At 34.6% G+C, this 14334-nt stretch overlaps 1 protein-coding gene across 5 annotated transcripts in view; it reads right to left on the reverse strand.

Annotated features, from left to right (window-relative positions):
• Positions 1–8666, reverse strand: part of agap2 (ArfGAP with GTPase domain, ankyrin repeat and PH domain 2) — a 47891-nt gene extending 39225 nt beyond the window's left edge. For 4 of the 5 annotated variants that reach the window (XM_087305945.1, XM_087305944.1, XM_087305943.1 and 1 more), the window contains exon 1: positions 8391–8663. In XM_087305945.1, coding sequence (XP_087162071.1) covers positions 8391–8553 — 163 coding nt within the window. In that variant the 5' untranslated portion in view covers positions 8554–8663. 5 annotated transcript variants of the gene reach the window in all.
• Positions 8667–14334: the final 5668 nt, after the last annotated feature.

Here is a 14334-nt window from a genome sequence, read left to right on the forward strand (position 1 = left end):
CTAGCAACAAACCCTTACAGGGACAGTTCACTCAAAATTTATATATGACCACAAAACCAACCATAAGTCTTGATTTTTGGAAATGTATATTTATAAGTCTTCTGAAAACATAATAAATACGCTTTCCATCAATGTAGCTTGTTGTGATAAAATATTATTTGACTGGGATACAACTACCTAAAAATCTGGAATCTGAGGCTTCAAAAAAAATTTAAATATTGAAAAAACTAAGTTATGGGGTGAAACGGTGGCTCAGTGGTTAGCACTGTCACCTCACAGCAAGAAGGTCACTAGTTTGAGTCCCAACTGTGTCAGTTGGCATTTCTTTGTGGAGTTTGCATGTTCTCCCCTTGTTGGCGTAGGTTTAATCCAAAGTCCAAATATATGCGGTATAGGTGAATTAAACAAAAGTAAGTTGACCATAGTGTATGGGTGTTTCCCGGTACTGGGTGGCAGTTGGAAGTGCATCTACAATTTAAAACTTATGCTGGATAAGTTGGTGGTTCGTTCCTCTGTGGTGACCCCTGATGAATAAAGAGACTGAACCTTATATACTGTATATATACATATATATACACACAGTTAAAGTCAGAATTATTAGCCCCTCTTTGAATTGTTTTCTCTTTTTAAAATATTTTCCAAATGATGTTTAACAGTTCAAGGTAATTTTCACAGTATGTCTGATAATATTTTTTTTTTTGGAGAAAGTCTTATTTCTTTTATTTCGACCAGAATAAAAGCAGTTTTTAATTTTTTAAACACCGTTTTAAGTACAAAATTTTTAGGCAATGTTTTTTTCTGATAGTCTACAGAAAAAACCATCATTATACAATAACTTGCCTAATTACCCTAACCTGCCTAGTTAACCTAATTAACCTAGTTAAGCCTTTAAATGTCACTTTAAGCTGTATAGAAGTGTCTTGAAAATATCTAGTTAAATATTATTTACTGTCATCATGGCAAAGATAAAATAAATCAGTTATTAGAAATGAGTTATTAAAACTATTATGTTTAGAAATGTTGAAAAAAAAAACTTCCCTCTGTTAAACAGAAGACAAGGAAAAAATAAACAGGGGGCCAATAATTTAGGGGGGCTAATAATTCTGACTTCAACTGTGTGTATGTATATATATATACATCAATTACTTTGTTACCTTCAGGTCATTCCAAACATGTATGCCTATCCAAACCTTTTTTTCTGAAGAATACAAAGACATTTTAAAGATATTTTGAAGAACCCTTGATTTTAAAATATATTATTATGTGCTCTGCAAAACAAAAGTCTGAAACATGATGAGTAAATTATAACAGATACACTGATAACAGTTATCCTGGTGACCAGAAAACTTTAGGAACTGCATTGTGAGATGCTAAAAAAAAGAAATAAAACAAGAAAACAAGAAACAAGAAAATTGTGTCATCATTCACCCACCCTTTACTTAGGCACCAAAGAAGATATTTTGAAAAATACTGTTTGCTGAGCATGTGTGCCATGTGTTTAACAGAATAAAAAAACCTCAAAGTTTTAAAACCATATGAGGTAGAATAAATTATGAGGTAATATTAATTTTTGTGTGAACTATTTCTTTAAAGGGGTGGTCCACTACGGTATCATATTTTAAACTTTGTGTAATGTAGCTATGTGAACATAAACAACAACTCTGAAAATAATATGCTCAAAGTTCAATGCAAAGGGACACGCATTTAGAGTTAGCTTAGCTTATTATAAAAAATATATAGCTCTAGCATTTAACAAAGGACAGCTTCCAGAATTTTTGCCAGTTCAGTGCTGGATTCGGCTAAAACTCCTCAAAGGAGCAGCTCCGACCATAATAGTATTTCATAATAGCTATATAAGTATTTTTATTTGTTAAAATTGATCTATGACATGCACAGTGTCTAGCATTGACAGTATGTTGTAGTGAGGATGTAAACAAGGATGTAAACAATGGGAAATGCTGTTTGGCACCGCTAACAATTTAGCTACAAATGTCTGCAGTGTCTCTCTATGCCAATCAGAGCCTCCTGAGGGTGGGGCTTTCGGAGGAACTAGGAAATATGACAGTTTCTTATGTTAGCTGAGTAGCTGTATATTATCAATGTAAGTATATATGAAAAAAAATAACCTGATTTTTTTACAAATGAAGCACGAGCACACATTGCTTTGCATCTTATAAACACAAGCAAGCCTTAAAAATACACTCTTGACCACCCCTTTAATAACCATATATAGATACATATATAGAATATAGAACCACAGTATTGCATACATTAATTTTGATACATCTGTCCTGGAGATCTTGCGTTTATAAATGTTTTCCCCATTATCTCTCTCTCTGTCTTCCCTAAATCCTGTCTCTCTGCATGTCTCCCACTCTCTTGGCTCCCTACAGTAAGCAATATTTAAATGTGTCAGTCTCAAATCCCTAAGCTCAGAAGCCAACAGCAACGACTTCCCTTTTACAGTTGATGATGCTTCCTTCACTTTTACTTTATTCCCATCAAGCCTCTTTTGATTCATCATATGACCATGTGGGCTAAATAAACCATATTCAAAAACCATGCACTTCTATTCCCCTATTGCATCTAGTTCTGCAAATTGTCCTACAGGACTTCATTACTGATACTGGTTAATGCTAGTTAAAGGGACAGTTCATCCAAAAATAATTGAAACTCTCTCATCATTTATTCACCCGTTTTACTTGTTTCATAACTTTATTAGTTCCTTTCTTTCGAACACAAAAGATGATACTTTAGAAAATGTTAACCTGTAACTATTAACATCTATAGTATCTTTTTATCCTATTATGGATTTCAATGGTTTCTGCTTTCTTCAAAATATCTTAGAAATTAATTTTATTTTTTTTGTTAAAGAAGGAAGAATAGTAATAATAATAATATTAGTAATAACAATACATTTATATAGCACTTTTTCTGGACACTTAAAACGCTTTACACACTTTTGGCGGGAATCTCCTCATTCACTTCCAGTGTGCAGCATCCAACTGGATGGGGCAATAGCAGCCATATTGCACCAGACCGCACACCACACACCAGCTGATTGGTGGAGAGGAGACAGAGTGATGAAGCCAATTATCATATGGGGATGGTTAGGAGGCCATGATGGACAGAAGCCAGTTTGCAAAATTTGGCCAAGATGCCCAGGTTAAACCCCTACTCTTTTTCCAAAGGACATCCTAGGATTTTTAACAACCACAGAGAGTCAGAACCTCGGTTTTAACGTCTCATCCGAAAGATGGCACTCACTGAGCAGTATGGAGTCCCTTTCACTAGGGTGGGGTGTTAGGACCCACACAGACCGCAGGTTGAACACCCCTGCTGGTCTCTCTAACACCACCTCCGACAGCAACCTAACTTTCCCATGTGGTCTCCCATACAGGTAACTTTACTAACCAGGCGCAGCCCTACTTAGCTTCAGTGGGTGACCATGTGAGAGTTGCAGAGAGCTAGCTGCCGGCTAAAGGTTTGGAACCACTTGAGGTTAAGTAAATTTTGAGTAAATTTACATTTTTTTCTGTTAACTACCCCTTAAATGCAACTTTCTTTTGGGAATGGTACTAAGAACGCACCAATTGGGAACTGATACCGATACAGATACCGATAACTGTTTAGATTTGGAGACCAATGGCTGATATATTAGCCAATAGATATAAATACATTCCTAATATTTCTGCATAATTGCAAAAACAAAATGCAAACACACACAGCAAACTGATTTTATTGTAAAACTTTAAATTCAGAGAAGATGGAGAGAAATGAAGAAAGAAATTCAGAGAACTTTTTTAACTGACTATTCTTTGCTATGGCCTATATTCCTTTATTTCATTATTATTTTAGGGGTTTTCACCTTTTATTGACAGGACAGTGTCGAGAATGGACAGGAAACTAACCACAAGGCTATTATCATGACCCAACCTCCTTTTATATAAATAAAATCCCCTGCCTGTCCTGAAAAAGCGCATAAATAAAGCAACCAAGTCACTAAACATGAACCAAAATCAAAACAACAAGCAAAACTTTAAAGAAAAAACTGGCAGGCAGCAAGCATGTGAAGTGGTTTAACCAGTGGAAATGTACATAATTTATCAGCTTAAAGATATCTGCCTAATATTTTATAGGTCCGATAACAATAACATTATCAGCTGATATCAGTAAGCCCACCAATATACAGTTGCAATAAGAATTATTAAACCTCCTGAAATATTAGCCCCCCTTCTTTTTTTTCCCCCCAATTTCTTTTTAACGTAGAGAATTTTTTTCAGTACATTTCTAAACATAATAGTTTGAATAACTCATTTCTAATAACTGATTTATTTTATCTTTGCCATGATGACAGTAAATAATATTTTACTAGATATTTTTAAAGACACTTTTATACAGCTTAAAGTGACATTTAAAGGCTTAACTAGCTTAACTAGGTTGATTAGGCAGGTTAGAGTAATTAGGCAAGTTATTATTATGTATTATTAGGCAATTAGGCAAGTTATGTATTATAATGGTTTGTTCTGTAGACTATCAAAACATTATATAGCTTAAAGGGGCTAATAATATTGACCTTAAAATGACTATTAAAAAATTAAAACTGCTTTTATTCTAGCCGAAATAACACAAAAATGACTTTCTCCAAAAGAAAAAAATATTATCAGACATACTGTGAAAATGTCCTTGCTCTGTTAAACATCATTTGGAAAAAAAAAATTAAAAAGAAAAAAAAAATTCATAATTCAAATTTTTTTAGTTCTGATTGCAACTGTATCAGGCATCTCTAAATGGTAAAAAAAAAAAAAAAGTAGATCTAAAAACAAAGCAGAAGTGATCAGAATACGCTACCAATAATATCCTAGCACCAAAGTGCTAATGTTATCACCAACCAATAAAGTAAGTACCAATAAAGTCTTTAATAAAGGTTTTAATTTAGCTTTTGGCTTGAACAACTAAAATGTTACAGAGACCACGCTGATATCATCTTCACATCGAGCTGCAATCTAGAGTGATGCATGCATATACGCTCACAAGAGGAAGTGTGAGAAGGAAGTACATTTAAACGAGCGTCAGCAGACACAATATTAAAGGTGCATTAGTGACCGTCACAATACATTGTACTTTGTGAAAAATTAGCAAAACAATACATATATATACATATATATATATATATATATATATATATATATATATATATATATATATACACACACACACAATGTATACTGTTGTATTCTTAATCATATGCAATTTCTGCCTGTATTAGTTTGGCTGGAGCTTTATCAAATGCCATAGAGTGTTTACAATCTACAAATATGCATATCAGAGGGAAAAATAAAAATTAATTGGGTCAGATAGAGAGAGTAAGACAAGCGCTGTAGACAGGTGGTGCTTGAGATGAAGAGGATGTGGCTTTCGTGGGCAGCAAGAGAGCGTCAGACGGGAAATGGACCAGCACTTCGTGTTCAAAAGCCTGCCATCATGACGACGCCTCTAAGATGGTGCTAAAGTTTCAACCTGGGCCTCTTTAAATCAACATTCGGATTCGACATCCGGAGTGTAGTAACAGTTCATCACGGTCTAATGGAGGAGCACATGCATTTGGAGAAGTCTGCTGGATGTTTAATTCTATTTCACACGAGTTAAAACATTTTTATCAGTCTGCCTTCGGTCAAATATACATATGGGACATTTTATCATGTGGAAATTACAGTGGTGTAAAGAGTACTGAAAAATCATAATTAAGTAAAAGTACTATTACTTGCCCAAAAATGTAGTGCAAATAGAGTCAAAGAATCTGTTTTAAATATTACTCAGAGTATGAGTAAAAAGTAGACCTTTCAAAAGTACTCAATAGTAGTGAGTAGTGAGTATTATGCTGTATAAAGCTGATGCTTTTACATGTAATTTGTGGATGTGTGTAAACGTAACATTCTGTAGTGCATCTAGTTATTACCCAGCAGGCACACAACGTCATAAAACTATGAGAATATTAGTTTAGATTTAGGTTGTGACGTCAGGTGACCAAAATTCAATGTCTAGCCAAGGACAACGTTATTTTGATGTCCAATAACGACATGAAATGACTTTGATATTTGGTTGATTTTAGGTTGTGTTAAAAAAGTGACCAAAACCCAACATCGAGCCAACATCTTAAACCAACGCCATATTGACATTGAATACTGATGTTTATTTGTCACAGTGGTAACGTTCACACAACATCAAGCTGTAACATCATTAGACGTTGATATTTAGTTGATTTTAGGTTGGACGTTAGACATTGACATCGGCCTGACGTTAAGTTCTGACGTCAACCCAATTTTCATTTACAAACAAAATGCAACGTCCCCACGATGTTGAGGGACAACTTCAATCATGATGATGATGATGTCATGATGATGTCTTGTGCCTGCTGGGTGTTTAAGGCCATTTTGGTCATCATACAGTAAACATTCGTCATTTTCTCATCAGAGACATGCATCTAAACAGTCTCGTGGTCAATGTGTGTAAAGATTTTAGACATCTTCTTGGGCACTTTTAATGCTTCCAAACAGTTTACTGCAATTATAAATCGGCCAGGACGTTTATTGTGATGTGATTTACCTTCTATGTGTGATTTGATTGTACAGCAATCACAGGACTGATTTTTCTAGTTAAAACATGTAGATAGGTTTTTATCGGTCTGCCCTTGAATCAAATATCCTGTAAATATGGGACATTTTATAATGTGGATATTATTACAATAAACTTAATATAAAGTGGAACAATAGATAGCATCAAATCAGGCGAATTCTTTGCAAATGTGCAAATGCAAATTACAAAAGAAGCAGTTATGACCTAATTTAAAGTATAAATAATAAACATCTTGATGTAGCTGAGGAATAACATCAAAATTTGGCCCAGACACTGAGTTTAAAGTGATGGTTCACCCAAAATTACTCAAACTCAGAGTTATTGTTATCTTGTTGTTCTAACTACTGATTAAAAATGACCTCAATCGACACAATTGTTCAGGTTTATTTGGGGACAACTTAATTGTTTCATGTTCAATCCACTTACATTTCCAAAAAGAGTCAGGTTAACTTAATCGATTTGTGTTTGGACAGGTAATTATCTGAAAACCAGCATTTTTTCACAGTGCATTTGTTTCAAACCATTACCAATTTCTTCTGTTGAACACAAAAGAAGATCTATAGAGGAAGCCAAAAACCTGTAACCATTGACTTCCATTTGTTTTTCTACTATGGATGTCAGTGGTTACAGGTTTTCAGCTTTCTTCGAGAAAGACACCCAGGTTTGAAACCATGTGAGGATGAGTAAATAATGAGCAACTTGCAATTTTTTTGGGTGAACTATCCCTTTTTCTCAAACCGCAAGCTGTTTTAGTGTACGTCAAACACCCCTGAAGTAAACACCTTGCTAAATGATCCAGAACTCCATCAGTTCATTATCACCGTCTAATGGAGTAGCATGTGCTTTTGGAGACGTCTGCTGGATGTATAGTTCAATTTTACATGAATTACAACATGTAGATAGGTTTTTATCGGTCTGCCTTTGTCAAAAATATACATATGGGACATTTTATCATGTGGATATTATTACAATAAACGTATTATTATAAAGTGAAGCAGTCAATAGCATTAAAACAGGTGAATTCTTTGCAAATGTGCATTTTTATAATACAAAAGAAGCAGTTATGACCTAATTTAAAGTATAAATGATAAACATCTTGATGTAGCTGAGAAATAACATTAAAACTTGGCCCAGACACTGAGTTTAAAGTGATGGTTCACCCCAAAATTACTCAAACTTAGAGTTATTGTTATCTTGTTGTTCTAACTACTGATTAAAAATGACCTCAATCGACACAATTCTTCAGGTTTATTTGGGGACAACTTAAATGTTTCATGTTTAATCCACTTACATTTCCAAAAAGAGTCAGGTTAACTTAATCGATTGGTGTTTGGACAAGTAATTATCTGAAAACCAGCATTTTTTTACAGTGCATTTGTTTTAAATCATTACCAATTTCTTCTGTTGAACACAAAAGAAGATCTATAGAGGAAGCCAAAAACCTGTAACCATTGACTTCCATTTGTTTTTCTACCATGGATGTCAGTGGTTACAGGTTTTCAGCTTTCTTCGATGTCAGCAAAAGAAAGACACGCATAAAGGTTTGAAACCACGTGAGGGTGAGTAAATAATGAGCAACTTGCCATTTTTTTGGGTGAACTATCCCCTTTTCTCAAACCGCAAGCTGTTTTTGTGTACGTCAAAGGCCCTACAAAGACCCCTGATGTTAACATCTTACAAAATGATCCATAAATCTATCAGCAGGAGTAATTCAGGACCAAAAACAAAACATTTCGAGATGATCCCAAGCTCACCTTGTATGCTGTGCAGAAAGACCTTGAGCCCTGTCCTAAGCTGCTGGTCCTCGACCCTCTCTAATTGTTTGATGAATTTGTTGATGGTCTTTTGCAAGTTTTCGTGTCTTCTCACCTCAGCTCTAATTGCAGTCGAGTTGGTAACTTTAATCGCGCTATTCATATTTAGACCAATGCGTCTGCTCAAAATATATGGAGTTTCTCCTGTAACCCATCAGCATTTCCTGCTCGTTCTTTCATGTCGATGTCACGCACAGAAGCAGAAAGTTGTTCAGAGCCTGAAACATGCAGCTCAGAGCAGAAGTAGCTTTGCTTGCATGAATTTCCTCTCTCTCTCTCTCTTTCTCTCTATCTGTCTGTCTCTGAATTCACTTCCTGATTTTAAAAAGTGTTATCATCTCTCATAGGCTGCTCTCTCTCACTCACAAACAGGATTTTGTGGTCAATTCAAGGCAACCGTCGGGTGTAAGAAAAGCAGACTCAAATTTATTTTAAGAGAATGAAAATGTAAAACTTTGGGATTTGGCATTTATAAAACAGCTGATTGTACTTCACTGCTTTTTATTTAGTATTTTTCTAATGCAAATATCTAAAGATACCAAAATCAAGAAGATTTTTCTGGACACGTAAAAATATTGTTTTGTTTTCAGAATTGCTAAGTCAAAATTAAGTGATTTTTTTTTTCCTTAAAACAAGATAAATAATCTGCCAGTGGGGAAAGTTAATTAATCTGGTTTCATTCATTCATTCATTTTCCTTCGGCTTAGTCTTTATTTCAAAGGTCGCCACAGTGGAATGCACCACCAACTATTCCAGCATTTGTGTTACGTTGCGGAATGCCTACCAGTCGCAACCCATTATTGGGAAACACCCATACACACTCATTCACATACAATTTGATACACTATAGACAATTAAGTTTATTCAATTCACCTATAGTGCATGTCTTTGGACTGTGGGGGAAACCCCTAGGAAACCCGCATGAACACGGGGAGAACAAACTCCACACAGAAATGCCAACTGACCCAGCCAGGGCTCGAACCAGCGACCTTCTTGCTGTGAGGCGATCGTGCTACCCACTGCGCCACCGTGACGCTTGTTGTTGTATATAGAGTGGAAATTTCACATTTCAGGTTACGTTTCATTTCCCTCATAAAAATGTCCCCTCACATAGGCTTTTATAGACAGTCTAGAATTTGGATGAGGTCTTTCTTCTTTGGGTTTTGTTACAAGCTTTTCAAACATTGGCAATAAAAAAAAACTGAATAATAGATTTACATGTAAAGAAATGTGAATAATACATTCAAAAAAACTTAAAGCAGCATATTAATACTGGGTTAAATATTATCATTCATTTTCCTTCAGCTTAGTCCCTTATTTATCAGGGGTCGCCACAGCGGAATGAACCGCCAACTATTTCAGCATATGTTTTACGCAGCGGATGCCCTTCGAGCTGCAACCCAGTACTGGAAAACACCCATACACTTATTCACACACACTCAGACAATTCAGTTTATTTAATTCACCTATAGCACATGTCTATGGACTGTGAGGGAAACCCACACCAACATGGGGAGAACAAGCAAACTCCATAAAAAAATGCCAACTATCCCAGCCTCGGCTTGAACCAGCGACCTTCTTGCTGTGAGGCGACAGTTTGAACACTCAGCCACCATGCCACCCCTAATCTTGTTTTCAGTTAGAAATAATTTTCTTTGACTTGTTTTTAGGGAAAAACTCACTTAATATTTGACTTATTATTTCTGAAAACAAAACAATATTTTCTAAATTATTCCTGATTTAAGCATTTTATACATAAAAAAAAAAGATGAAACCTTTAAGTAGAAGGTTTTGTTAGTGTAAATTTCACATTTTAGGTTACTTTTGGGTTTTTTTTTCACAAAAAAAAAATGTCCTTCACATAAACATCTACAGGCTTTAATTTGGATGACATCTCTCTTTTTCAGTTTTGTTACAAACTTTTCATACTGTGGCAATAAAAAAATGTGAATAATAAATTTATTCATTCATTTATTTTCCTTCGGCTTAGTCCTTTTATTCATCAGGGGTCACCACGGCAGAATGAACCGACAACTCATCCAGCACATGTTTTACACAGTCGATGCCCTTCCATGCTGCAACCAGTACTGGGAAACACCCATATTTACATTTACATTTACATTTAGTCATTTAGCAGACACTTTTATCCAAAGCGACTTACAAACGAGGACAAGGAAGCAATTTACACAACTATAAGAGCAACAATGAATACGTGCTATAGGCAAGTTTCAGGTCTGTAAAGTCTGAGAAGGAAAGTATTAGTAAATTGTTTTTTTTTTTTTTTAATACAGTTAGTGGTATATCCAGAGAGGCAATTGCAGATTAGGAAGTGAAGTGGAGACTAATTGTTGAGTTTTTAGTCGTTTCTTGAAAACAGCAAGTGACTCTGCCGTTCTGATGCAGTTAGGGAGTTCATTCCACCTACTGGGCAGATTGAACGTGAGCGTTCGGGAAAGTGATTTCTTCCCTCTTTGGGATGGCACCACGAGGCGACGTTCATTCACAGAACTTAAGTTTCTGGAGGGCACATAGATCTGCAGAAGTGAGAGCAGATAAGAAGGGGCGCAGCCAGAAATTGCTTTGTAAGCAAACATCAGAGCTTTGAATTTAATGCGAGCAGCAACTGGCAGCCAGTGCAAACGGATGAGTAGCACCATATACACTCATATACAGTACTACAGCCAATTTAGCTTACCCAATTCACCTATACCACATGTCTTTGGACTGTGCGGGAAACCGGAGCACCCGAAGGAAACCCACATGAACACGGGGAGAACATACAAACTCCACACAGAAATGTCAACTGGCCCAGACGGGACTCAAACCAGTAACCTTCTTGCTGTGAGGCGATCTTGCAACCCACTGCGCCACCGGGTCACCAAAAATAAATATATTTAGTCACAATAAAAAAAGTGTAATAAATAAAACAAACTTACAGTAGCATATTATTATACTCGGATAAATGTTAACGGGTCTTTATTTCAAAATGTTAAATTAATATATCATTTCAAACATTATGTTAAATATGATAAGCCTGTATGTTTTTATCACAGATAATGCTTACATCAAATTAATATTGTGAATATTGGCTGTTTAAAGGTAGATACCCATTTGAGAGAAATGTATAATGTTAACACACAAAGGGCTCGCATAGACCATTTTGAGGGATGTAAACAAGAACAATGGTCCCGGCGTATTTCCTGTTTTACATTTTTAATATCTACCTCTTCCGAGAATCCCAAAAAAGCCACATATTGATAAATAATGTTATGATGGCTGTTTTAACATTAAGTCATGATTAAATTGCTTCGTTACAGTTATGAAAATAGCTTGATAACAAGCAGGACATGTTCATGGGCCAATGACATGGACACATTGAAATGTTCAATAGAAAATGCACATTCACAAAAATGCACCATCCTAAATATTCACTGTATTAAAACGTATGACATTTATCCTGCCTCCCCATTCATTTCCACAAAATGGAATCAGATTGTGGTATCGGGTTATTATCAGTAATAATTGTGATTTACAGGAACGTATGATGCAAATACCTAAATATAAACGGTATCGTGTCTTCAGGGCCTCGTAGTGTCTGATTTAGAAAACTGCTCTTTCTTTCTCATCAGTCCTCAATGCAGCATCCTGTCTCGCACGCCCGTGACGACAGAGGGCGGGGCGAGGTGTGACGTGGTTTGTTGCTACTCTGCTCATCCAATGACGTTGAAGCAGCGCACACGCTTCACTCCAGCCTTGGTTTATATGAGGTTATGTTTCAGACAAGAGAGACACGGTGTTTACTATGATCTCTAAATCAGTGCTCTATTATTTTTTCAATAAACTAATTTATATACAAATCTAAAAATGATCGCTATTATATATATATATATGTATTAGAAAATGCTTTCCATATTGATGTTTGCATATGTGTTTGATAATTTTGGTATGTTAGGTCTTATTATTTAGGGACAGAATTGTGAATAATATAATATTTGAATAGGGTAAGCTAAATTTGTCCATAGTGTATGTGTGTGAATGAGTGTGTATGGATGTTTCCTGATGGGTTGCAGCTGTAAGGGCATCCGCTGAGTTAAACATATGCTGGATAATTTGACGGTTCATTCCGCTGTGGCGACCTCAGATTAATAAAAGGACTAAGCTGACAAGAAAATGAATGAATGAATATTTAGTACTGTATAATTGTATATAATTTACATCTCATTCACATTTATGCTGTGAAAAGGCTTGTGTGTGTGTGACAAAACATTTAAATGGCAAAATCATATCATATGCAGTATTTTTGTAGTAAATTATCTAATATAAAAAGGTAAACAAAAAAGATAAATTACTTGCTGCTGTCATTAAAAATAATGTTTAATACATGGCTATTATTATAAAGTGTCTGCTTTCTTTTTTCCGTTTGTTTTGTTTTCTTTTTGTTTAATATTATGGCTTTATTCATTTTATTAATTAAGTCACCCATTTTATTTTCGGCTTAGTCTCTTTATTAATCAGGGGTCGCCACTGCGGAATGAACCGCAATGATTCATTGTATATCTGACATTTCTGACATATCCCTTACTTTCTAATCGCTAGTATTGCTAGAAGAGCACGTGAAGTCAAGTTCTGCCGCTAGAGGGTCTGCGGCTTCGATTCACGTCACCGGCTAGTTCAGCCCATGGTTCAGCCCAGTGGCACAAACCGAATTCCGCTAATCGGTTCCTTTGAACAGTTCATTTCAAATAATAAGTTTTTCTTCTTTATTAAAAATAATTAAATGCCACAATAACAAGAGATATTACGTTTCACATAGATTTCTGAAAAACATAAAAAATATACGTTTACATGAAATAAAATGTTTTCAGAGCATTACATGTTTGTTTTTGTAATTGTTTTAAAAGATGTATAATCTGAAGTCATTCACAAAATGGGAAAAGTTTGGGTAACATTGAGTCCACCTTTTCTTATGTTTGTGGTATTTTCCTAATTTAAAAATATGTTGTTTTTTATGGTTCAAAAATCTCATTGCCAGAATAAAACAGTAAATTAAATAAACAAATTTCCATCTTATACTCCATTTTCTTGTTAATAAACAATTTTAATTCTTTCTAAAATTTTCTTGATTAAATACAATGAAAAAAAGATGCAAAATTGTTTAATTTTCTTGACCACAAAATTCACAAAAATATAAAATATTAAGTTTGAATCTTTCCAAAATATGTTTAGCATGATAAATTTTATGAAGTATCGTGTAAGACACTTTGTTAATTTTGTTATAAAGAATAGGCTACGTTCTTCGATTTATGCATTTTATTACCCTATTGTGTCATCATGTAGGGCTGCATCCATGTCTAAAATGTTTTTTGTAACGAGATTGTATTTTAATTTGGTAATAATTTAAATTGTGTCTTTTGTAACTCAAGAATTGAATCGACTGATCATCTTTTATGTTAAATGACCACATATAAAATGGTTTGGTCGTATTTATCGGAGCTTTTTAAAATCAAAATGTAAGTTTAACATTGATTTTGCCATGTGTGAAAAATGTATCTTAAAATTTATAGGTAATTCATTTATTTTAATGGGTAAATTTGCAATTGTACATTTTATTTATCTTTACCTAATTTGCTGAATTTTCTTTGTGACCTAAATTGTGTAATTACTACATTACAAAATGTTTAAAATAAAAAAGTCTAAAAACTGAAATTTTACAAGGACTTTGTAAATATTATTTAATATGATAATTGTGCCTCTGTACCCTGTTTTAGTTGTATTTTTTGTTTTCTTGTATTTATATTTTTTATCTCCTTATTTATTATTGTACTTGATACAATCCAATGTTATGGTTATTAATATGATTGTATTGTTAAAACCCTATAAAAAA

The sequence above is a fragment of the Danio rerio genome, chromosome 23 (genome assembly GCF_052040795.2).
Source record: "Danio rerio strain M-AB ecotype USA chromosome 23, GRCz13ab, whole genome shotgun sequence".
Lineage (NCBI taxonomy): Eukaryota > Metazoa > Chordata > Actinopteri > Cypriniformes > Danionidae > Danio > Danio rerio.